The sequence below is a fragment of the Quercus robur genome, chromosome 3 (assembly GCF_932294415.1).
Source record: "Quercus robur chromosome 3, dhQueRobu3.1, whole genome shotgun sequence".
NCBI classification, from domain to species: Eukaryota; Viridiplantae; Streptophyta; class Magnoliopsida; order Fagales; family Fagaceae; genus Quercus; species Quercus robur.
The window spans coordinates 31749030-31775157 of NC_065536.1; the positions used below are offsets into that span (position 1 = coordinate 31749030).

The window sequence follows — 26128 nt, forward strand, 5'->3', positions numbered from 1 at the left end:
GTAGTTCATTGAACTTTTCCTTCTACTGCGATGTAGTTTCAAATTCAATCCATAGTTTCTCATTTTAGTTAGTCAACGGCACTCGTCATATTTTTAACAAAATACAAATATAAGAGAAATTTGCAACATAAGTCTTCCTTAAAAATGGCATAGGGAAATAAACCAAAAACAGAAAAGAGAGAAGAGAATTCCTGCAAAAACTGAGGAAACAACTAGCTCCACTTCATTAAATTTTTATATTTTTTTAGAGGGTTTCAACCTATGGTAACTTAAAATAGAAAGAATAAATTAATTAACTATTATAATTTTATTTTTTGGATTTGATTTTTAAGAGTTCGAATCCAGTAAAGATAAGGTGTAAAACTCATGTTTTACACTATCCAATAAGAGGTTGTCACATCAGCATTTTACTTAAAATTCAATATATCCTACCACTCTTAATAACATCTCAATAAACTCTCAATTTGGTTAGATTTATATATGGGTATTATAATTGATTGAGTGTGGTTATGTTTATTCTTAAATATGTGATAATATGATATGACATATTAGAATTAGAAAAGTAAAACATAAGTTTTACACCACGTACTTACAAAATTTAATCTTTAATTTTAAATGATACAAATTTAGAGTTGTAGTATTTAATATGACTAAAGGAGTAATGAAATGAATATATATTAAGTAGTGAAACAGAAATGATGCTTAATTTGCTCCCACAAAACTAGCTTTGATTTCCTCAGCATGCAAGCTTGTCCCCAATGCAAAAGCGCGTCAACCATGACATCATAACAACCTTGACAAAGTCTTAACATGTTAGAACTTAGAAGTCCAAATAAATTTCTAACAAGAATAAAATTGGAAAACCAATAGTACAGCACATCATTGATCATCCTCAATAAACAAGTATAGCTTATTTGGGCCGGCAATATTAGTGTTTTTTTTTTTTTTTTTTTTGTTGGGTTATTTATTTATAATAGTAAGGCAAGCACGTTCAATTTCAGGCTGTCATGATGTGAGGAGCAAATATAGTTCAAAGTCACAAGCTTCTGGGGGAAACAATAGAGAAGAAACAAAATAAATGAGGCTGTGGAAAAAGGCAGCCGGAGCTTTGAAAGATAGGAATAGCATATTGATCGCAAGCATATCAAGGAGGTCAGCATATCGCAACCCTGATCTTGAAGCAGTGATCATCAAGGCCACAAGCCATGATGAATCCTACCTTGATTACAAGAACTCTCAAAGGGTCTTTCAATGGGTACGTACCTCTCCCATTTATGTGAAACCCTTAATGTGGGGGTTGTCTATGCGTATGGAAAAGACTCGGAATTGGGTTGTGGCCTTAAAGGGTTTAATGCTCATGCATGGCATTTTCCATTGCAAAACCCCAGGCGTACAAATGATTGGCAGGTTACCATTTGATCTATCAAGTTTCTCTGATGCTCATTCCAAACAAGACAAGGCAGAGGGTTACAATGTTTTCATTCGTGCTTATTTTCTATTTCTGGACCAAAAGTCTGCTTTCTTAGCGGCAGAGATGAAGGTACAAAGAGGACTACGTTTGAAACAAATGGAGGAACCGCTGGTGGATGAGCTTACAAGGTTACAGAAATGGCAATCTTTGCTTGACATGCTGCTTCAAATCAAGCCACCGGCTGAGACTATGATTGTGACTCTCATTCTTGAAGCTATGGAATGTGCAATCGTGGAGATTTACGATGTTTACAGCAGGTTTTGCAGTGGGATGGCGCATGCTTTGTTAAGGATATACGAGGATGGCGGGAAGGTTGAAGCATCAATGGCGCTTAGAATTCTTCAAAAGGCAAGAGAGCAAAGTGGAGAACTCACTCGGCATTTTGAATTTTGCAAGGACATTGGTGTTCTTAATGCAACCGAGTTCCCAAAGGTCGAGCAAGTCCCGGAAGAAGATATTAAAGATCTTGAGAGAATAATTGATGGGGTTCCCAAGAGGAAGAGCATAGATGGAATGGTCATGCCACATGAGGACAAGGCCATTGTGGTGAAAGGAAATGGTGACATTGTTGAACAAAGGGAGTCAAAGAGAATTTTGAGGACAATAATTACAGATAAATGGGAGGTTTTTGAAGACAATTTAATGTCTGATTGGGGAGGGAGTTCCTCTGATGTTAGAAGCACTACTACTACAGCCTCTTCAAATGCATTAGTAACGTTTGTACCTGCTTCTTCTAATCAAGACATTCCTGATTTAATTAATGTATAGAACTTGATATCATGAGATCTGCTTTCCCTTTCAGGATACATGAGATTTGTCAATATTTGATCATTCATTCATTATCGTGGAAAGAGAATTTCGTCAAAATTTTCGGTTTTTCCTTTTAAAAAAAATAAAATAAAAAATTCAAGTTGTTTCATATCATTATTATCATAGCAATGCTATACGTAGGAAAAGATTTTATTTAATGTTCATAAGCTACATGAATATCTACGTGTTCAACTTTAGAGTCTCTATCTTGTTGTAAACATTGTATTCAAAGGAAAAAAAATGACATATCTAATGTTTTTTGTGTCTCATTCTAAAACCATAATGCCCTTAGATATTGTACAGAGTGATGTTTGGGGCCTTGCTTCTGTTATGTCTTTGAATGATATTTAGTACTGTTAGAGATATATTAGCTGATCATTAGCATTGATACACAATTTTGAATATGCTAGTATGGATGCGGAAGCGGAAGCATGTGGTTCAGTCTAACGGCTTACATCTACGAAGGAAATCCTGAAGGGCTACATCAATAATATATTAAAGTGTAGTACAAATCTTATGTTACAATGAACCATAACATGGGTATATATAGTAGATTAAACTTTAGACGAATAAACTTCTAGTACAAGAAGGAGACTTGACTTGCACACAAAGTAGAATTAGACTTGGACCTATGCCAATGGATTAATATATCTCTAACAAGTACTATATATGTCATTTTGTAGATGATTATACAACGTTTTACTTGGTTCCTTCTTTTAAAAAGAAAAACCCTAGTTCTTTTCTCCTTTATACATTGTAAGAATGTTATGCTATATTTGGAAAATCTACTTGTTAATGATGTCAAAATCTTATGTGAAAATTGTGGAGGTGAATACACCAATATAGATTTTCAAAATTTGTGTTCTTTCAACAATGTACACACTCATCTCACACCAACCAGCAAAATGGAATGGCTAAAAGAAACATCGACATATTGTGGACGGTGCAGATATACACTTATCCCTCAATCATCGTCCTTACCTCTTCATTTTTGGCACTATGCCTTTTTAACAGTTTGTTTTCCTCGTAAATCATCTATCTTCTCATAGTCATTAGTATATTTCTCCTTGGCAAAAGTTATATGGCAACTATCCCCGATTGTCTTAACTTTAAGTCTTTTGAGTGCACATTTTTTCGATTCCTTATCCTAGTCACAAACTTGATCTTCATTCAACTGAAAGTGTGTAACTTGGTTACCAATGTTTTGATCCTCAATCTAATCGTTTTTATGCTTCACGGAATATGTTGTATTTGATGAAACCACTTTCCCCTTTAAATAATCATCAACAGCTTCTCCTTGATCCTCATATCTTCATCTTCAAGCTCTTGACTTTGTTGCATCACTTTCAGACTCATCCATAATTATCTTTTACACAATAACTAGGAATGTTCCTTCTACAATTGATTCTTTTATCTCTTATTCTCTTATATTGCGTCTACATTTGAAGTTAAAGATGTGGGTCTTCTATGAAACTTTTTAGGACTTCAAATTGACAATAAAATTCTTGAGGTTCTTTTTCCATCAGTGTAATTATGCTTTCACAGATGTTGATTGGGATGGGGATCCTTCTGATTGTAGCTCCACTACTGATTTCGTTATTTTCTTTGGACCCAATCCTATAATCTAGATGTCCAAGAAACAGAGTATTGTATCATGATTCTCTCTACAAAAGCTAAATACAGCTCTTTAACAATGTGTGTTGTTGAATTGGTTTGGCTTTGCATGGTTCTCCTTGACTTGAGCTTTTGTCTCCCCTTTATTCTTACTCTATGGTGTAATTAATAATAGTAGTGCATTTTATCTTGCTTCAAAATCGGTCTTTCATGTCCATACTAAGAACATTGAAGTGGACTTCAACTTGATTCTCAAAAAAAGAATAAGAAAAAAAAAGTGGACTCCAACTTTAATAGAGAATGGGTTGTTTGTGATGTCACAAAAGTCTGAAGAAAGCACACACAATGTCCTCTTTGATGAAACAGAAACTAAACTGTTAGTTTCTAGTAGTAAACCTCGAATCCACGAGGGATTTCCCTGAATCCACAAGGAGATAAAAACTAGACTTTTTCGATTCCTTACGCGTAATTTGACAAAACGTCTATATTTATTTATAATAGTCTAATTTGCCACTAATGGCTACAAAACATATAAATATTAAGAAAAATATCTAAAATCCTAATTCTCATTAATTACGCAATTAGGTGACAAAATACCGAAATTTACCCAAACTGGCAAGATTGAGTTAAATGTAGAATCATAAACTACTAATCTTAAGGGTTGTCCCAAAATAAGCGGGACCTTATTCTGACTTTTGAGCAAAAAGTTATTAAAGAAATTAATATTACTATAAACAGCAAAATCATAGTTTTCGGGACCTAAATGAAGGAATTCGCCATTTTTAGGGGGTACATTGTGGCAAACCTATGATTATTACTCAGAAGACCGTTTCACTTCAGCCTGCCAAATTTTATGTGATTCCAACTCCGAGGCACATGATTTCTTCTAGTACCTTTTTGCCTTGTGTGTTGATTTTAAGCGCGCATGAGAGTCCAGGAAGGCCATGGCGGTCTGTTCTACATCAGTTTAAAATGACTTATAGCTCCAGTTCATCTCCACAAAAGACTAGCTAGCATACTAAACAAGTGTCTAGCTTTGTCCGGATTTCTTCGACTTTGATACAAGCTCATGCTTTCTCCATGAACCATTCTTTTGTAGGAGGATGTTAGAGTATTTGCAGTAGTTATACCCTTAAAGTTTGGTTAATTGTCATTCTAGTACTTTAAGTTTCAATTTTTTTTTATTTGGTCCTTTAAGTTCATATTTATTGTCAAATGTGGTCATTTCATGACTTTCGTCCATTCTGTTAAAAAACTGCCATGAAACCTCTTTAAAATGACATAATTTCAAAATTTTCCTAATATTTTATCAAAATAATTTGCATACATTTTTAATAAATGAAAAATAATTTTTTAATGAAATCTCTCTCTCTCTCTCTCTCAAATGCCCTAAGAAAGTGTCTGCCACCAGTTGAATTTTTCTCTCTTTGTCGCAATTGCCCTTTAAGGCTCACTGCAACCTATCTTGACTTGCCATAACCCATTACGAGTCACTGACTGTTTCCGCTTGGGTTTACTCAACGTTTGCTAGTATTTATTGGGCAATTTTGCTTATTGTTGGGGGGTCACAATTCGGCTCCGTATGACTGCTCTAAAAACAGGCTCACAAGAGGTGATACTAAATGCTATAAAAAACTTGAATGTATCTTCCTCATTACCAATTGGATTTTCGGTATAGTAGTACATCTCATAGTCCAAAAAGTGATATTAAAGTCAAGGTAATGGGTTCGCGATACGAGTGCGTCATCGTGAGGTAGGGATCACAATTTAGCTTCCTATGACTGTTATAAAAACAAGCTTAAGGTGTGTGATGTTGGATTCCATAAAAAACTTACGAATCTAGAGGTGGGTCTTCTTCCTTGTATAGATTGAAGTTGATTTCGATGGGAACACCTTCTAAGTTTAGTAGTAAAAGGAGTGTTTAAACTTCCATGCTCCCAACCCAAACAAAAGCTAGGCATGTGACAACGGCCGCATGTTTCTAAAGTTTTCACCCTATAAATGTGCACGACCTTCTTAAAAACTATCAATTATCCTCAAGAAAATTACATCAAATTGCCTAGGTCCAAATCATAGTCAAATTGTCCAAAATTAAATATTATAAATTATAGTTCAATATATATATATATATATATATATTTATATTTATATTTATATGTAAGGAAAAATTACACTACACCACCCTAAACCATACCCCATATTATACTTTGCATCCTAAACTGTGACCCTCGTTACACTTTGTGCCCCGCCGTTAATTTTACTATTAAGTTATATGGAACTATGAAGCACATGACTTGCACATGCATTGCTTAAGTGACACAAAATTAAAAGACCAAAAACCCCCCTCTTCCCAATCAATTAAAAAGTTTGTTTGTTTGTTTTTGTTTTTGTTTTTTTCTTTTTCTTTTTCTTGTGTGTATTAGACTATTAGACATGGAAAACGGGGGGGTCGGGTTGGGTCGAGTCGGGTCAAATGGGTTGCGGTTCAAAAACAAGTCATTTTAAGCGGGTTAAAAATATGTTCGGGTCAATTGGGTTGCGGGTCGGGTGAAGTCGGGTTGACTCGTATTTTTCACATGATTTTTTTTTTTTTTTTGGGTGAAGAAAATAACATGTATTTGTCATTTGGAAAGTCATGCAATAAATTACTTAATGTAAAATACATTATTTTGAATTCACCACTTATATCAAGAATGAACTCAGTTAAACTATCAATACTTATTCAATAATTTTAAAATTATACAAATCCCAACATTGCTAAGTAAAACAAAATAATGCAAGATAAGTAAAACAAATACACAAGTTTTATTTCCACACAATATCAACATCCCAAAATATAAAACAAAATTACAAATGATTTATTTGATAACTCATTTGACAAAGAATAAAAACATATAAGAAATTTAAAATTTTGAAAAAAAAATATTATAATTTATTATCAATTATGGTTGGCACTCTATTTCAATTTGAAAATATACATTAAAGTTTGATTGTTTACTTATTTATATATGGTCTCTTTTATGAATATCATATCATTGTTAAGTAACACACACTCTAAGAAATATAATAATTTATTTTGAAAAGCCATTTATTTTGGACAGAAATTGTTAAAAAAATAGGTCTAAGCATTCATAATTTATGCTAATTTGATATTTTGGCTTCACTATTTTCACATTTATGAATGTTTCTCACACATGTCTACAATTTTAGAATCTATTGAAAGATCGAATTTGTGCTAAAACACAAGAGCTTGTGTTCGGGGGCCTTTTTTGGATGCCCAGCCATGTGTGGTCCGTTGGAGGGATGACCTTACTAGGCCCAGGTTTTTTTTGGGGAGTTGCGTCCGGAACTCAATATTGGGCCACGTGGTCCAATGGCTACCGGCGTATTTTTTAAGCCTATAAAATAATTAAAACCAAAGTCTAAGAATCGCGATAATAGTCGAATAAATATGTAATATGCGTTTGATATAATTGTTTTGATTAGTAGTTTGTAATAGTAGTCGAAATAAAGTAGTATTTATTTAGAGGTAAAGTAATCATATACTCAATGATGTAAATTTAAAGATATGGAAGCAAAGTCACTTATCTTTGTATGGTTTATAGCCCAGCTGTGTAGCATCAGTGAGCTGATAGGATTCCAGCAGAATGCCAGCGGTAAAGGCTAGTTTATCATGCATTTAAATGAATTTAAGCCTTGGTTAATAGTTGTAATAGCAGTTGGAATAAGGTAATATGTATTTAAATGTGAAGTAATCATATACTCAATAATTTAAATTTAAAGATAAGGAAGCAAGGTCACTTATCTCTGATGGTTTGCAGCCCAGCTATACAGCTTCTGTGAGCTTATGGGATTCCAGCATAATGACCCCAATGGTAGAGAGACAGTTTGCTATGATAACTTCAAGATTGAGGGGGGAAAATGGGTGCAACTGGAGGGAGAGAGAGTATGTCCAGTTGTGTGTAGGGGTTGGTTAAGCTTGCTCCTCTTATCATGCACTTAAATGAGTTTTCCCCTTGACAATGCTCTTTTAGTTGTTGTGAAGTTATGAATAGTGTTGCCTTTCATGAGAAGGGCTTTTGCATGGAGTATTTGTGTCTTCTAAGAGAAGGGCTTTATGTAAGAAGTAGTTATGCCTTCTAAGAGAAGGGCTTTTGTAAGAAATAGTTGTGCCTTCTAAGGGAAGGGCTTTGATATGAGATCTTGGTGCCTTCTAGGAGAAGGGTTTTGGTAATAGAAGTTCATGCCTTCCATGAGAAGGGCTTTTAATATAAGTGTTTGATATCTCTTGAGAAGGTGGAGATATATAGTAAAAGATATAGATGTTTTGTGGGATATAGTATTTGTGATATGTATGATATATGGAAGTATGAGAGATATGGAGGTTTAAAGATAGTAAAAATGTGAGATTATAACTGTTGAAGAAGTTGTAGAGATTGCTTTCCAAGAGGATAAATTTTGTAAGAGAAGAGTATGGAGATGTGTTTAGATATTTGGAGATAGGAGCAGTAAGATAGATGTATTTTTTGGATATGGAGAGTGAGAGAATGAGTACAAGAGAGTAATGATGTTGTAGTGTGTTTAGCAAAGCTGCTGGGATTTACTGTTGGAGGATGTATGAGAGCTTATGAAGGCATTTATGAGCTAAGGGCTGAAGAGTTTAGTTCCTAATTTGGAAACTAAAAACTCAGAAGCTCAGTACTTCATTAAGAGCTTCAGTAGATAATTAGAGTGAGGAAGAAGTTTATAAGAGAGTTTCCCCCCATTGGTGTCCCCCCTTTGAGGTGTTGATGAAGGGTTCCTTTTAGAGTTGAGCTTAAAGGGGTATTTTAGCAAAGAATATCAGCCAAAATATGTTCCAACTAGCAATGAATCTTCAGAAAATCCATCTTAAGATTTGGCCAAAAATGGTATGTTTAGTTTTAAGATATTCTTGCTATTTCGGGTAAGAGTTGTTTGGGAAAAAGTAACAGAAAAGGAAGGTATTTTAGCAAGAGAAATGTAGTTTCAATAGTTGGTTTTGGTTTTAGCCAAATGTGGAAAAATTAGTAATGCTCAGACTGCTGGGTCAGCTGTCACAGCTGTTCTGAAAAGGCTGTTCCAGCTGTTAGGAAAAGCTGTGATAGCTATCATGAAAAGCTGTCCCAGCTATCAGGAAAAGCTGTGACAGCTATCATGAAAAGCTGTCCCAGCTGTCAGGAAAAACTATGACAGCTATCATGGAAAAGCTGTCCCAGCTGTCAGGAAAAGCTGTCCCAGCTGTCAGGAAAAGTTGTTTGCTTTAGGCAGAAGCCAAGGAGGTCAAATGGGTGCTTTCAAACTGCTAGAGAGGACATTCAACATTTATTTGATGGATTTGGCTGAAAAATGGTAAGATCTCTTTGAAAGGTATCTTGCTATTTTGGGTATAATAGCTAATTGCTGGGATTTAAGCATTAAATGACTGATGATATCACTTCCAGCCAAGTGTCAAGTGCTAAATGCACTGCTGAGGTTCAACTGGAAATATTTCCTTTTCGGGTGTTTGTGTTTTTGGTCCAAGGTTCCATTACAATACATTTCTAGTAAGTAATAGAAGGATTGGTTGAAGGTTAAGGAAGTTTTAGAGATTTGGTCAAGGTCTCATTGTGTTGTGACATAATCTTGGTGAGCAAGAAGAGTATTTAATGCTCTGCTCTGGCAGCTGATAGAGACATATATGGTCTGATTGTGGTAGACAGCAGCTAGGTATAAAAGATATCATGAATATTTTGTACATAGTTGGAGATAAAAGATAGCCAATCCGATTAGGCCTTGTGTTTGAGTTGGATTTTAGCTGAAAGTAGTAATGAGATTTATGTAGAATAAAATAATGAAGTTTCTAAATTTGTATAGCAATAGCTGGGGATTGAATGAGCAGTTATCTTACCAGCAGTTAGATGGTTGGGGATATTGAGCATTTGTCACATGATGAATATTAAGCTTTAGAAAAAAGAGCAATGGGGAATTCTATCATTTTAAGTGCTATGTGATAAAAGATGCTTACCACGTATATGGTCTGATTTTGGTAGACAGCAGCTAGGTATAAAAGATATCATGAATATTTTGTACATAGTTGGAGATAAAAGATAGCCAATCAGATTAGGCTTTGTGTTTGAGTTGGATTTTAGTTGAAAGTAGTAATGAGATTTATGTAGAATAAAATAATGAAGTTTCTAAATTTGTATAGGAATAGCTGGGGATTGAATGAACAGTTATCTTCCCAGCAGTTAGATGGTTGAGGATATTGAGCATTTGTCACGTGATGAATATTAAGCTTTAGAAAAAAGAGCAATGGGGAATTCTATCATTTTAAGTGCTATGTGATAAAAGAAACTTACCATACGCTACCCACTACACACGGACTCGTAAGAGTTTAGAGAGTTGGAGAAGACACGCCAAGCAACATGTTTCTTTTATCAACTTTGAATCGTTGGAGCTTTACTGAATATACCTTTTGGCCCTCCAAACCACAACTCCCAAAGTTTCCCCAAAGAGACTTATGAGCTTGGATCATAAGCCAAAGATGAGATGACGTACCTCGGGTTTTGTTGTCATTTTGTGTAAATATGGGCTCTTGTTGAAGAAGCCGCTTGCCATGAGTGGAAGAGAGGTAATATGGGCCGTGAGTTTTGATTCATTGCTTAAGCCCAATCCATAAGTTGATGTCGATGATATCATGGGTTATGATCCCAATTGATGAAAAGGAAATGTGGGCCATGAATTCGCCTCTTGAAATAAGGATCTCAAGGGCCATGTGAGCCCAATCCATGTAGTTGAATAAAATATGAGCTTATTTTGGGCTTTAAAGAGATTTACCCGAAAAAACCAATAATATGTTGATGTGGCATGGGGTGCCAATGAAGTAATGCCACGTGGGCCGAAAAAACAGTCCTCAACAGCTTGTTCAGATCCCCAATTAAAAATTACGGCTAGATTGCTTTTACTCTAATTTAGACTAAGTGTGGAACAAGTGTATATAAGCGCAATGAACCGATAACACTATCCTAAGCCATATTCATCCATCATCAACAATAAAATGAAAGCTTAAAGAGTAGGGAAGAGAGATGCAAATACAAGATAACACCAAGACGTGTTATCGAAGAGGAAACTGAAGAATTCAGCGAAAAATCTCTCCACAACTCTCCAAGTCGAAATCAATCCACCAGAGAATAAAGTTGGAGTACACGAATTACAAGAAACCCTCCAAGCCTAGGCTACCACATGTACTTGAGCCCTCCAAGCTCCTGCTACCAACTGACTTCTCAGAGTCTTGTCTTCTTTAACTTTCCGGATTTTGCAATTCAGCCCGATTGCATTCGCCAATCAATGGCTTCTTCCAATACTTTCCAGTAGCACCAAAATCTCACTTTACACTCAGTATGGGTGTGGTAAGTTTGAGCTAGTAACTTCTCAAAGATATAGAGATGGAGAGGTAGGAGTTGAGGAAAACCACAAGGAAATGGGTAGATGATTGTGGGTGTGACAATCTTTAACTTTCACATGTGTTTTCTAGGGTTTTCTCTCTAAAAAGTACTCCCTACAATTTGTGGATAATGAGGGTATATATAATGTGTGTAAAAACATGGTAAAGCAAAACATAACCTTTTGCCAACAAAATGTTTTGCGGGTCCTTCATGGGTTGGCCTTACCTGCAAGATACTCGCAAAAAGTACAGTCTGGCACGACTCTTCATCTTCCAGTCATGTGTTCTACATGTGGCTCTTTTTGCGGGTAAGCTTCTCACGAGCCTGTCACGAAATCCACTTGTACATTCTTTGAAGCTTGAGTCTTCACCGATCTCTCACACTCATCCCTTACAATTAATCTCACATATATAAAGGGAAAATGATTGAAGAAATTACAATCAAATTTGGCATAGAATTAAAGCCAACACAATATAGTTGGAAATCACAACTTTAAATCTATGTTTTTAACTCTATTGTAACCTATCTTGTCATGTACTTGACTATTTGATATCTAAAAATTTTTGCTCATTATAGAATGCTCAACCATTCATCTTTCAATTCATTTGCATGCAGTTATGTAAATGTATCAATTGTTTCCTTAAAGCTCACAATAAACAATTTAACCAATATTGTCTTAAATTTTTTTTTTTTTTTTTTTTTTTTTTTTTTTTTTTTATCAAAGAAAAAAATTTTAAAAAATGGTTTGGGTCACAAGTCGGGTCGCGAGTCAGATCGGGTTGACCCACAAAAAATAGGGTCGGGTCATGGGTCAACTTATTTTTGCTTTAGGTAAAAAAAATCGGGTTGGGTCGGGTTAGGTCAAAAAATTCTGATCTGTTTTGCCATGTCTAGTATCAGTATCAGCCCCTCCCCCAAATCAAAATCCCAACAACCCAAAATCCCAAAATCAAAATCATCTCTATCATTGCTCCACCAATTGTACTTAATACTCTTAAACAAAAGAAAAGATCTAAGGATAGATCACTTGAGTGATTTTACAGGATAGTTTTTTTATTATGGTTTTTGGGTCAGAAAATTAATTTTGAATAGTCAAGGTGTTAGATCATTACAAGGTTTATCAAGGCACCAGAAACTTAAGGGAAAAGAAAAAGACTTAAAGTGGGAGATAAGTCAAAGTTTAAGTAGTTGAAACCTGAGCAAGATTTTAAGATTATGTTGAGTTCTATTGGCTCTGACTTGCAATTATTTCATTATGATTGTAGAGTAGTTCTTTTGTCCATTCAAAGTCTATTAAGAAATGTTCTTAGGAGGTGTTGTAGTGGTCACGAGAGTGAACTAGAGAAAAATAGAAGGTTTGTTTTTAATTGATTGGGAAGGGGTGGGGGGGGGGGGGGTTGGTTTTTTTAAGTTTGTGCCACTTAGCAACGCATGTGCAAGTCATATGCTTCATATCCAACTTAACAATAAAACTAATGGCAGGGTGCAAAGTGTAAAGAAGGTCATAATTTATGGTGCAAAATTGTGCATTCGAGTAGTTTAGGGTACAAAGTATAATATAGAGCATAGTTTAGGATGGTAAAGTGTAATGTCCCCTATATAATCAAAACTTTGGTTTCTTTCACAAAATTATACATGCTTGATCCAAGTTTGTAACCAATCACTATTGAATCAAATAGTATACTCATTTTATCATGCATTTAGTCCTATTTATGATTAGCCATTATTCAAATTAAAATTTTACATAATTAAATTCATTCATTCATCACTCCCTATCTACAGTTTCAGCAATTATTCAAAATACAATTTTTACATTCATGTTAGAAGGTGAAGAACCAAAACAATACTTGTTTGTAACTATTATGAATAAAAAAAAATGATAATATATTTCATAACTTTACTTTAGATGATTAATAGGGAAGGATCATATGTGGTCAACTCAATTAATTAATTTATTTTTAAATGTAACTATAGTCTAAAGTGGTTCTTGGTCAGTTTAGAGAGAAAGAAAATATTAAGGTAATGGGTACTGGTCCCATGTTGGCCATGTCATTATTAAGATATGTGTAATGAGTATATTTAGCTAACATATATAAGCTTATAAATGAGTCTATGCTTGAATTGTGTTGCATCAAGCCTAATAGCTGACAAGCTTGTTCGTGAATAAATTTTTTGCTTAGGCTTGGCTTTTTTATTAAACAAGCCAAAAACTAAGGCTTAAGCTTGACTTATTTATAAACAGACAAACATGAATAAGCTTTTTATCGAGCCAAGCCCAAGTTGTTCATGATTAGTTTGATTCATTTACAGCTTACTCGTCCGTTACCATGGCGTCTTAGAAGAGTAAGCATTAGGTAAGTTACATACTTACATCACAAGGTGTCAGAAAGGGTACCTAACGACCCATAGGTATGTAACGACTTCTTGGTGACATGACAACTCTCATGTATTAGATTTATCTAGTTTTGGCCAAAATGTTCCCTATCACCGCTAAATTCCACATGGTATGGTGATTTAAACAAATCATTATTTTTTTTCCCAAAGCCATTTTTTTTTTTTTTTCACTTCAATCACATATGAAATTTTATTATTATTTTCCTTAAATAATGTGTTTTTCTTGTATCCTTTACTCACATCTGACATGGTTTTTTTCTTCATTAATATTTTTTTCTTACTCATATATATGACATGTAATATATTTATTTTATGTAAAGTTTATATTAAGAATGTGCATTATTTGATTTTGAATTAATAATTTGATATAATATAATATCATGTGACGTAGATTTAGATATAAATTTTGTAATATATATATATATATATATATATATGACTTTAGCGTTAACCTCAAAATGGTATGTTGAAATTGGCCATTACAAAAATGTTTCATTCTAGACAAATTAAAACAGTATTCAAAAATATTAATACACAAAAATATTTGGAGGCTAGAGATTCCAATCCTATAACTAATAAGAGCCCCAACTTCTAATAACTTGAGACTTTATCCCACAATTTCCACCCCTCTCAAGTTGTGACTTATCCGTCGATGCCTAAAGATCAATCCCGACTAAAATGCAAGGATCCAAACGCAAAAGGAATTCCAAGCTTATCATGAAAATTCGATAGAATTCCACCTAATATCCAAAAAGGATTACATATAATTATGGCATTCCATACAATTACTCTATTTGCATTGGTATCCCACTTGTTTCTACACCTTTAGCTTATTTGATACATCCATTCCTGAGTTTAGGAACTATATATATATATATATATATATATATATATTTTTTTTTTTTTTGGTTTTGTTTTTCCTCGAAGTCCGTATACAGAAATTCTCAAGGACACCCCAAATAACAAATAAACAGTAAACACTACCTTAGTTAATATGGAACTATTAGTGTCACTCTTAGAGACCAATCATACATAATCATCAAATGCGATTGGAATGGACTCAGAGCATTTCTACCCTTTAGGTATCCAAAAAAAGGGTCCTAAAATAGTAAAATACGTCAATGTTGAATTTAAGATGCAACATACTATCATACCTATCCATAACAATAATTTCAAAAAAAAAAAAAAAAAAAAAATAGACAACTTTCTTCCAGATTAAAATCTAAAGCATGTTTAGATATCGCTTATTTACCGAAAACTGAAAACTTATTACTAAAAACACTGTAGCAAAATAATTTTTGAAGGTGTAAATAGTGCTGTGAAACCCAAATTTACCTAGAAATCTGTACTTTGCTGAGTTTGGTGGAAAAGTGAACAGTATCCAAGGGACCCACTAAAAAACATAAAACGCACTGATTGGGCAAAACATCCAATCCAAACGCACGCCTAATGCTGAATTCAACGGTCAACATCCTATCAAAGTTTGAGTCATTGTATCAATTTACCCAAATTTACCTAGAAATCTATGTTTTGCTAAGTTTGGTGAAAAAGTGAATAGTATCCAAGGGACCCACTAAAAAACGTAAAACGCGCGGATTGGGCGTAGTATCCAAGGGACCCACTAAAAAACGTAAAACGCGCAGATTGGGCGTAGTATCCAAGGGACCCACTAAAAAACGAAAAACGCGCGGATTGGGCAAAACGCCCAATCCAAACGCACGCCTAATGCTAAATTCAACTGTCAACATCCTATCAAAGGTTGAGTCATTGCATCAATTTACCCAAATTTACCTAGAAATCTGTGCTTTGTTGAGTTTGGTGGAAAAGTGAACAATATCCAAGGGACCCACTAAAAAAACGTAAAACACGCGAATTGGGCAAAACGCCCAATCCAAACGCACACTTAATGCTGAATTCAAGCCTAATGCTGAATTCAACGGTCAACATCGTATCAAAGTTTGAGTCATTGCATCAATTTACTTATACCACTAATCATAGCATTCTTACAATCTAGAAGATCACAAATTCTCTCCTATTGGAAGATCTCCTTCAACTTCATGTAAACTGGAATCAAAAACTTTACCCCCTATTTAAACAATCTCCAAGTCCACAAATTAGGATCTCAAACTTCTAAAAAGCAAACCATGGCTCAAAACGGTAACTGCCTCTCTAATAACAAAACCCATGTTAATCCCAACCTATCGAGAACTTAACAGAGACAACAATCCAAACTAGAAGACAAATCAGACCTTAACATGAGGATCCAAAGCAATCCACCAATATAAAAACTCTACTGCTTATAACACCATCAATCCCAATAGATCAAACTTAACCAAAGGTATACAAGAATAGAAACTAAGCTCTGATACCATTACATTGTCACGCTCCCAACCCTCATTGTACTAGTCCTAAATACTATATATGAAACTTGCGTCCTTTGCTTATAATGTAATCAACAAACAGCTTATCAAAAAAAATGTAAGCAACAAACACAAGCAATTCTTCACCCCATTTAACAAGTACTTCCACAAAATTGAAATGAGACATAATTAACCCAACAATGGAACGTAGATTTAATGTTCCAGTATTCCAATGATTATAACTGCCTTGGCTCAAGGGATCAAAATTGTAGAAGGACATGTGATATGCTTTACTAAGGCAAACACTTCTTAAAGACTCAGATTACAAGCAAATGTTCAATGCACATGGTTATTCAACTAATAAAAGGCTTACCCTATAAATCCTCAAGCAATTTAATTCCAAAAATAAAAGAAAAAATTAATAATAATCCAACCAGAAAAATTATTATGCTCCTATACCATGGCTTCAGTAATCCTCAGTCAAAAGATGCATAGGAGAAGACTACCAGATTTCTGCCAATACAAAAACTCACACAGAAAAACAAGCAATAGGAAATATTCCAATTGATTTTATTTTCTCTACAGTTGAAGACAATTTTCAATTGATTCAACAAATCCTAGTGTCGTATTGTGAGAAATGACAGAATTCTCCAAGGCCATAGTAAAATCTGCTCCAAGGTGCACAATGTGAAGCACAGCATTAAGAACACACCTTGAAGTGCATGTTCAAGCACCAGGTATTCACAAGCACACTTCTCATATGCAACAAATTACAAAAAACAGGAAAACAATTTAAGCTGTGGCTTTTTTCATTTTTCAAAGAGCATTGTTAAATATAGTGCAATACAAGTACAAAAAATTAAAGGTATTCCTAGAGTTGAGAATATGTTTCCCACTTAACACAACCCACCCATCAGGATTTTTCATGTCCCAGTCCAACAATATAGCAGTACCACTAAACTGTAATGCTTGCATCAATCTAGACAAACTATACCATTGGAATCAATCAAAATAGACATGATCGGTATAAGGAGGCAAAAGTATGAATTTCACACTTGAAATAAAGTAAGAAAGTATACAATCTAATGGTTCTAATCCTACAAAAAAATTGGGCAAATTTAACCTGAGAGTGAGACAGAGAGAAGGAAATCCTTTTTAACATAATACATAGAGTTGTAATATCTAGTAGTACAAAGCACCTGCTTCTAAACTTAGGCGTCAATAAGAGAAATGCAACATCAAGCTCATTCCATTCATAAAAATTATACTCTGCGTGCACCAAAAACAAAAGAGCAAGGAAATAAAAATCATAGCATGTCATCATGGAGACAAATGAAGAAAAAAGCAGTTAATTGCTAATCTTTGACAAAACTAAATTAAAAGCTGAAAGTACATTGTCCAAAAAGAACGTTCAATAAATGACAATTCTCAACATAAATCTGATGGCCAGAAGCTACTGGTTGCCTTTATCACATAAGCCGAAACATTAAAAATAAAATAGAAGGAAGTAACCCAGTTGTCCAAATTTTAAAAACAAGTGTCATAACTCTAAAAATTCTTGGACTACATAGCAACCAGTAGATCTCTGCAAAGGCCATAGATATATATACAGATGAAACAGACCAAATGCAATGTCAATCCCATTAATGGTACCATGCCATGTATCTCTACCTGATAGTGACAAACTTGTTGGTACCATGTCTTGCCCAGTGAGTCCTCAGATCAATTGCGTTAGCAAAGTTATAACCTTCAGCTGCAAGTTTTTCCAATACCTTCTTGAATGCACCCTGACTCATTTTCCGTCCAGCTATCCTCGCACCACGCCTTTTGGTACTCATTGGCAAAGGATACATAGACACATTTGTCGTACAACAAGCTGACTGCCAACCACCACATCCCCACCGATAACATTGTTGAGGAGCTCCAGTACAAGAGCAAACTGGAATAGGAATGCCCGAAATGTCCATATCAATCCCATTTATGACAAGATCCATATTCTTCTTTGCTGGCTTTACACGTTGAACAGAAGCATTGCCATTATCCCTTGGTTTCCTAGGCTTTTTTGCTTTGGGGGCTTTTGGGGCACTCGCACCTTGCCTTTTCTTCATTTGGCCGCCTTCCTTTTTAACAGGGGGCTCATCAATTCTACCCACCCTCTCATCCCTCGACAGATCAGGTGGTTGTAGCATCTGTAATGAATGAGCTCCAGACGTATCTGGGAGAACAGCATAATTAGGATTGGTAGGCAACATATTGATATACTTGTCTCTCTGGTTTACCCAAGTGTCCCTCACATAATTAATAGGGACGGGTGCTTCCGAAACAACACAATCCCGAGGATGATAAGTTCCATTTGCTGGGTTAACCATCATGCTATTAGGATCACGTCCAGGCAGAAAATTTTTCGAATCACGGTCTGCCATGCTTGACATGAGCTGCAGACCAAGATGTCCTTTGAAGGATGGTTCATAGTAACCCCAATTACGCATATTCAACGCATCATCATCCATGACAACTACACATTGAGCAAAATCAATCACAAAAGATTCAAACTTTGCTATGTTTCCAGTTACCCACTAACAGTATTTGAACCAAAGATTGCCAATTGCCATTACAGACAAATTGAATATAAAACAAACATATAATCTAATATGACAGATCGGATGGATCATCTGGCAGAATAAACATTAAAGCTAAATACAAAAAATGGAAAGCATCAACTGGATCTCCCCATCAAAAGATAGATCAAGCCCCTGTTTGGCTGCTGAGAAAATGAAGAAAAAAAAATATCGAAAAATGTATCTTTTTTTCCCCAGCTCCATCCATATCCACAGGAAATGAAGATCTCACAAATCAAACCGAGCCAAATCCTAAAACCCAGCTCGGTTGAGATAAGCTATCCATTTTCCCAGATCCCAAAAATGGAAATTCTTTGATCCCATCGATAAAAATGGAAACTTTGACATTCAAATCCCTTCCATTTCCTACATTTTCTCATCATCCAAACGAGACCCATGTAGAAACCTATAAAGTAGATCTATAATTTAAACTTTACAACCATTTTTAACAGATCAAATCTGAGACTGAAAAAATTCTAGATCTCTGCCATAAGAAGAAGAATAATCACATATTCATATTCAAAATTAAAGCTTTAAGCATATACATAGAAGAGAAAACAAAAGAAAAAAAAATGGATGCAAATGACAGGTTAAATAGTACAAGGACCCATATATTCAAAATTTGGAAAGTGAGAGAGAGAGAAGGAGAAGGAGAGAGAGATAGTGAGAGAGAGAGAGAGAGGGAGCGAGAGCGAGAAGGAGAGAGGAGAGAGAAAACTTACTTGGGTGGGTGTAAACGGCTCTTTAGGGTTTTGCCCCTTCTGGAGAGAGAGAAAGAGAGAGAGAGAGAGAAGAGAGAGGAGAGAGGAGAGAGAAATGGAAAGAGAAAGAAAGAGAAAGAGATAGGGAGAGAGATGAGAGAGGAGAGAGAAGAACCTAGAAATATGAGGGAGAGAGAGAGAGAGAGCTAGAAATTTGTATCTATCAGCAAAAAAAAGCATATATTTTTGTCACTATAAAAATAATAAAATATAAGGGAAAATCAATCCAAAGGGAGATGCTAAAAATATATCTATCTCCTCAGATATCTGCCGAAGTAGTAAAAGGCTTTTGGGAGTTGTTGTGGGGTGGGCTGTGTGTGGGCATATGCTAATGCCATGTGACAACAAAATCCTAATTTTTCTTATCTCTCTCTCTCTCTCTCTCTCTCTATTCAAATTGAGACTTTGATATTTGAATGGACACACTTCACACTTCACACTTTCCCTTTTCTTTATTCCTTTCTTAAAAACGACTTTCTGGTTTTATTTGCTAATTATAATTTGTTTATTTTATTATGTCTTGTTGTTGAATCATGAATGTTGTACAAGTACAATCCTTTAAATTTTTTTTATTATGACATAGTAAATCTGTTGTCTTTATAATGTGGACAAATATGGGAATCAAACTAACAATCAATCCCAAATTGTTCCCCATACAACTTTTTTTTTTTTATTATCTAAAGACATAAGGATAATATAGGTAAACAAGTAGATACTCGGTAAGATACTTACCATTCTAATTCTACTATTATTTAATTGAAAATAAAGTTGACTATTGGGTAGTTTTACAAAAATATATTGCAAAATTATACCATATATATATATATATATTTTAAGAAATAGTTTCATTGGACTTGGATTTGGTTTAATGTCCAGTTATACTATTGGACACGTGTTATCATTCAAGTGAGTCTAGTGCAACTTGTCAGTAAACCCAACCCATACCTTAGCTACATCACTAAATTAAAAATGTCAATATTTAATTAACGAGTATTAAGAAATTAATGAAAATTTTTGTTCAAAAAAGGTGTGAAGGAATTGATAGGTGAAAATAGGGCTCTTTTATATATATATATATATATATATATAAAGATTCATTACACAAATCCCACAATTATAAAATCACAATAATGATTTTATAGAAGGAGGTATTTGACTAATACCATCAATTCAAATGATTTTCTATAATGGAGTACTTTTTTTTTTTTTTTTTTTTTTTGAGAATGATCTATAATGGAGTACTTAATTGTATTAGTTAGTTCACAGTTCAAATTATTATTTCTTTTAGAAGAACAAATCAAATCAATAGGGCTCTTACCTATACTATCATATTTCCTAAAAAATAATATTTTTTAAATTTGAGAGAGATTTTATTTTTTAATGATTTTTTATTTTTATAATTGTTATGTGCATATAGAAATTTTGTATATTTAGAAATATATTAATTTTATAAATTATTATACCAATTAAGTGTCCGTTTGAGAACAACTTATCTAACTTTTTACTGAAACTTTTTGCAAGTGTACTAAAGTATACTTATACTTTGAAAAAAGTTGAAAAAGTAAGATAAGACGGAAAATAGTGAGATTTTAAAAAGCTGAACATAAAAGTTAAAAGTTGAAGTTATAAACTGATGCAAAATAAACACTAAGGAGTAGCTATTATAATAATTTTAAAGAGGAATAGGTATTCATAAGGAATGATTATTCTCTGTAATAAAAACATAACCAAACTTTAAAATAGTAAAACCATAAGAATTGGTATTACATTACAGCATTTATTATAATATTCCAAATATGTCATACGAATATTGACAACATACCTTGTATGGTAATTGTTAAATATATTAGGCAGTCAGTGAGTCTTCAATAGGGTGTTGAATCCTCAAGGAGTTGGTCATCAATATTTTGCCAATTTGATTTTGCTCTGTAAGAAAGAGGTGGATCTGGCTACTAGCATACCTGCATCCTAAGGAGAGCAAATACCTTGTAAAGAGCGAAGGAATTCAATCCCAAGAAGTATGTTAGAGAGGCCAATATTGATATGAAATTGAGCATGTAGACATGACACTTCAATGGAATTTTCACATGTAATGATAATCTCGTCTATATATACTAAAATATAAGTGTGGGAATCATTAGAAAACTTTGTAAATAGTGAATAATTGGTTTGAGATTAAGAAAAATCCAACATCAAGGAATGCAGTAGAAAATTTTCCAAAACATTGTTGTGCAGCTTGCATAAGTTGTAGATTGATTTATTAAGATTGACTCCCCTTTGTGACTAAATCCGGGTGTAATTTTCATGTAGACTTCTACATGTATATCACCAAAAAGAAACACATTTTGGTTTTGCACATGTAATCAATGTGCTTGCCAAATTTATGGCAACAGCTTAATAACAAACTGTGGTTAATTTTCAAAACGGGTGCAAAAGTTTTAGTATAATCGATACATTCTTATAGTTGAATCCTTTATCTTATAGCACTCAAATGAACCATCGACTTTGTATTTGATTTTATAGACCCAATTGCAACCAATGGAAACTTTATCACTATGGAATTGAACACTTATCCAAGTCTTATTTGTTTCAAGAGCATAATATCTTTACTCATAGCATCTTTTTAATTATGATCTCAGTGAATTAAGTCTCTGTAGGGATCTCAAGTTTTCAATCCCAACTTCGTTTGTGATTTTAGTTAAGTTTTTACCTTTTGGTCTGTTTTATTTCTTAATTTTTAAGTTAAAAACATATGGCAGTCCACATGGGAGCTTGAGTGGTATAAAATAATATTTAATATTACTGTTAGTCTTTTTTTTTTTTTTTGTTCACCACTTAACAACAATAATTATTTTGATGCAATACCAAAATGATAAGAACTAAACTGACACATTTTGAAACGTTAAGAACTATTTTGACACATAAGATAAACATTAAGAAGCAAAATAGTAATTAAATTTTAAAAAATTAATGAAAATATAAATATAAACATGCATTTTAGATAATGTATGTAAAATCTAGGCGAAAAGCACATTTTGGTCCCTATATTTTCGCACGATTCCTACTTTGATCCCTAAATTTTATTTTTATCGTTTTTAGTCCCTGTTTAGAAAAATGTCTTCTGTTTTAGTCCTTTCCGTCAGTGCCGTTAGGGCACTGACCTACGTGGCAAACAGAATTATTAAAATAATAATAATAAATTTTATTTTGTCATTAAAAAATGCCAAGTCAGCATTTAAATTTAAAAAAATAATTTATTAAATTTAACTAAATAAAAAATCACATTAATTAAGATTGAAGTGTGTCTTGAGCAATAACAACAAGAACACATACACAAACCTAGAAATTAAAATTCAAAAATTAAAATTTTCAAAATCATTATTTTCTCAACCCAGCAAAATCATCAAATCCTAAAACTCCAAACTACCAAATCAATCCAAAAATACCTCACAACCAATCCAAAAATATTCTGCACCGTGGAGAAGCTCAGGAAGCTTGCGTCCAATGACGCGAACCTCGCGAGCGTCGAGCTCCAAGTCGGCAGCCCTACGGTCCTGCATGATCTGATCCAAATCTCTCTCGTCCTCAAGCGAGTCATCCAGTCCCACTGACTCATACTGGTCTTGCTCATCCATTCTTCGATAATCACTGCATTTCATTTCACCAAGTCCCACATTTTTCAACAATTTTCAAAAACCGAAGGAAGCAAATATCGAGATCGGATTGTGAGTCGAGAGAGTACTTACTCCAAGAAAGTGTCGTGGAAAAGGTCCTCTCCGTCGTCCTCTTCCTCAACCTCTTCCGACTCGTCTCGGATGATTTCGGGATCCACGGCGGCCTCGTCGTCGATGTTGATGTCATCATCGTCCGTGAAGTTCTCGGAAGTGTCGTCATCTGATCAATGTTGAATCCGGCGGAGGTCGATGATTCCGGCGTTGAAACAGGCGCCGGATTCTCTCCGGAGTTCCCTCCGTCTTCTCCTCCACATCATCTCCAAACTTTCATGTGTATGTGATGATTTTGAAAATTTTAATTTTTGAATTTTAATTTCTGGGTTTGTGTATGTGTTATTGTTGTTCTTGTTCAAGACACACTTCAATCTTAATTAATGTGATTTTTTATTTTTATTTCTGTTTTTTATTTTTTTATTTAGTTAAATTTAATAAATTATTTTTTTAAATTTAAATGCTGACTTGGAATTTTTTAATGACAAAATAAAAATTTTTATTATTATTTTAATAATTCCGTTTGCCACGTAGGTCAGTGCCCTAACGGCACTGACGGAAAGGACTAAAACAGAATGCGTTTTTCTAAACAGGGACTAAAAGCGGTAAAAATAAAATTTAGGGACTAAAGTAGGAATCGTGTAAAAATGTAGGGACCAAAATGTGCTTTTCGCCTAAAATCTATGTAAGCATTAAACAGCTTAACTATGTAGTACAACACATTAAAAAATAAAAAAAAATAAAAAAAACTTTAGACAGCAGGTTTTTTTTTTAAGAAGAATATTTCCCCTTCTAGTTAAAGGTGTTAAACTAGTTGGAGAGCAGGAATATGTACGGATAGGATTTATAAAAAAAAAAAAAGTTTAAGTAAGTTGACAACAAGTTCCTTGATATTGGAGTAATGAATATAATTATCATTCAAATAATAAATAAACAGTTAACGTTTGGTTACCAGTCTACCCATTTGGTACTGGGCTCTCTCTCTCTCTCTCACTCTCCATCTCCCCTACTTTATGGGCTGTTGGACCCTCATTGTAATATTTCTGATACCAACCCACGCATTGTTTTCCCACTCTCAAAATTTATGTCCTTTTCTTCACTTTTGTTTTTTTTATTTTATTTTCTATTTTACAAAAGTGTTCTCTCATAGACTTTCCCAAGCAACCTTTTTCTATTTTTCTGTTGCATAATTTTCTTTTTGTTATGGATCATATAATGAGCTTGCTCATCATTTAGTCCATTGGGTGTGTATTTCTCCAAACTAAGGACTTCAATCTATCTCTTCCATCTTTCCGTGAGTCTTTTGTAAAGAAGTTGATAAATCGATTCCCTTATTGTTGTCCCTGTCTTTTTTAGAGCCTAAACCTCTCCTTCCTTTTTAGTAATATATCATCTTACTTATCAAAAAAAAAAAAAAAAACCTTATTAAACTTCAATCAATATCATTGTAAGACTAAATTTAAATATTATCCAAGAATACAACCAAAAGTTTTTGATGGATGGATCTATATATGTTTTCAATAGAGTAGCCTTATTAAGGCTGAAGGATAATGGTTATACTGGTGGGATGGGTACATCGGTAGAAGATCAATGGCTTAATGATTGCCTAAATGAGATAAACACCGCTAGTTAGCGACACACGGTGGTTGAAGGACAGCAATGTCGATGATCATAGGAGAGCAACACCATTAGTTAGAAGACATTGGTAGCTAGATACAAACATATATCGATCGTGGGAACCAGAAGACATCAATAGAGGACAATGTGGCACACTTGTGGCCTATGTGACAGGACTCTAGGAGGCGCGTGGAAGCTTATGGTGGCGTGTGGATAGGTCCTTTTGTGAGTTGATATTTTACTACGTTTTTGCATTTTGAGTTTAGACATTTCAAGATATTTTGAATGGTATGTTCAGAAAGTCCTGCGTTTTAAAAAAATTTTATGCTATTGATATTATCTACTATATTAGGTAAATATACAAGCTTTCCACGCATTCTCATTTTCTTCCGTGTACTAAATAGGAAGTTAGAAAGTGTCATTTAATATAATTGGTAAAAATGTTAGACATTATTGGAGATTTAGAATTGAATCCAGTACTCATCTAAAATTCGGGAGGTTTATAGATTGAGAGGAATATCACCTTGTCGGTAGGACAGTTAAAGCTTTGGACTAAAAACAAGTAAAGAACAAAAAAAAAGGGCAAAAAATTAAGATTCTCTTTTTACTAATGAATTGCGGGCGGGTAGGTGCAAAATGAAGTATGTATGCTGCTTTAGATTTGTGAATTGCCAAAAATATCATATAGTTAACTTTGACATTAGATCTTCAGAAATGCTTGAACACTAGCTTTATAGGATTGTTTTGGAAAGAATTTTTTTGGAAGCATCATTACCTAGGATCTTCTCCATTTAAGTGGAAATGGATAGAGTCCATTTCCCTATTAAAATTTTAATTTTTGGATTAAACAAGGTAAAAAGTGTCATTTCATTTAAAAATTTAATTGATGTGGCAATCTATACAACATTAGATTTATAATATTTAGTTTGAACCATAAAATGGATCCAAAATCTATTTCAAATGGGGAGTATCCTTTTCCATCCCCCTCTCACAAGGAGAAAAAAAAAAGTAAGAATGTAATATCATTTTTGTTTTCGATAACTGGAAAGCAAGCTAATTATATATATATATATATATATATATAAAAGAATCTTATTTGATTTGGAAGCTTGTTTATTTGCAGTGATCTAGATGGAAAAATGGGGCTAACGTTCAAAATTTAAGCTTTTACACTAAATTTAGTTTGAACATAATGTTTTACTACCATTGTTAATGTTGAGTGCATAGGGCTAGGTTGACAAACCATGACCATATGTAACAAAGTTTTAAGAATCTTAGTGGGTCAAGTATACTTTGATGTCTATTTTAAGTTT

General features: G+C 33.9%; 2 protein-coding genes across 2 annotated transcripts; one reads left to right on the plus strand and one right to left on the minus strand.

Annotated features, from left to right (window-relative positions):
• Window positions 1–1078: 1078 nt before the first annotated feature.
• Window positions 1079–2504, plus strand: LOC126717798 (putative clathrin assembly protein At1g25240). The gene has a single exon (XM_050419701.1). It carries the CDS (start codon window positions 1079–1081, stop codon window positions 2237–2239), a length of 1161 nt encoding a protein of 386 aa, XP_050275658.1. The 3' UTR covers window positions 2240–2504.
• Window positions 2505–17427: 14923 nt separating this feature from the next.
• Window positions 17428–19641, minus strand: LOC126717799 (protein BASIC PENTACYSTEINE2-like). Its single transcript, XM_050419702.1, has 2 exons — window positions 19435–19641; window positions 17428–18609 (listed from the first exon to the last, which is right to left on the minus strand). The coding sequence occupies exon 2, from the start codon at window positions 18602–18604 to the stop codon at window positions 17762–17764; it is 843 nt and encodes a 280-aa protein (XP_050275659.1). The 5' UTR covers window positions 18605–18609; window positions 19435–19641; the 3' UTR covers window positions 17428–17761.
• Window positions 19642–26128: the final 6487 nt, after the last annotated feature.

Bases quoted from the DNA above. Each gene is read 5' to 3' on its own strand.
- LOC126717799 (XM_050419702.1), bottom strand. From the start codon at position 18,604: ATGGATGATGATGCGTTGAATATGCGTAATTGGGGTTACTATGAACCA.
- LOC126717798 (XM_050419701.1), top strand. From the start codon at position 1,079: ATGAGGCTGTGGAAAAAGGCAGCCGGAGCTTTGAAAGATAGGAATAGC.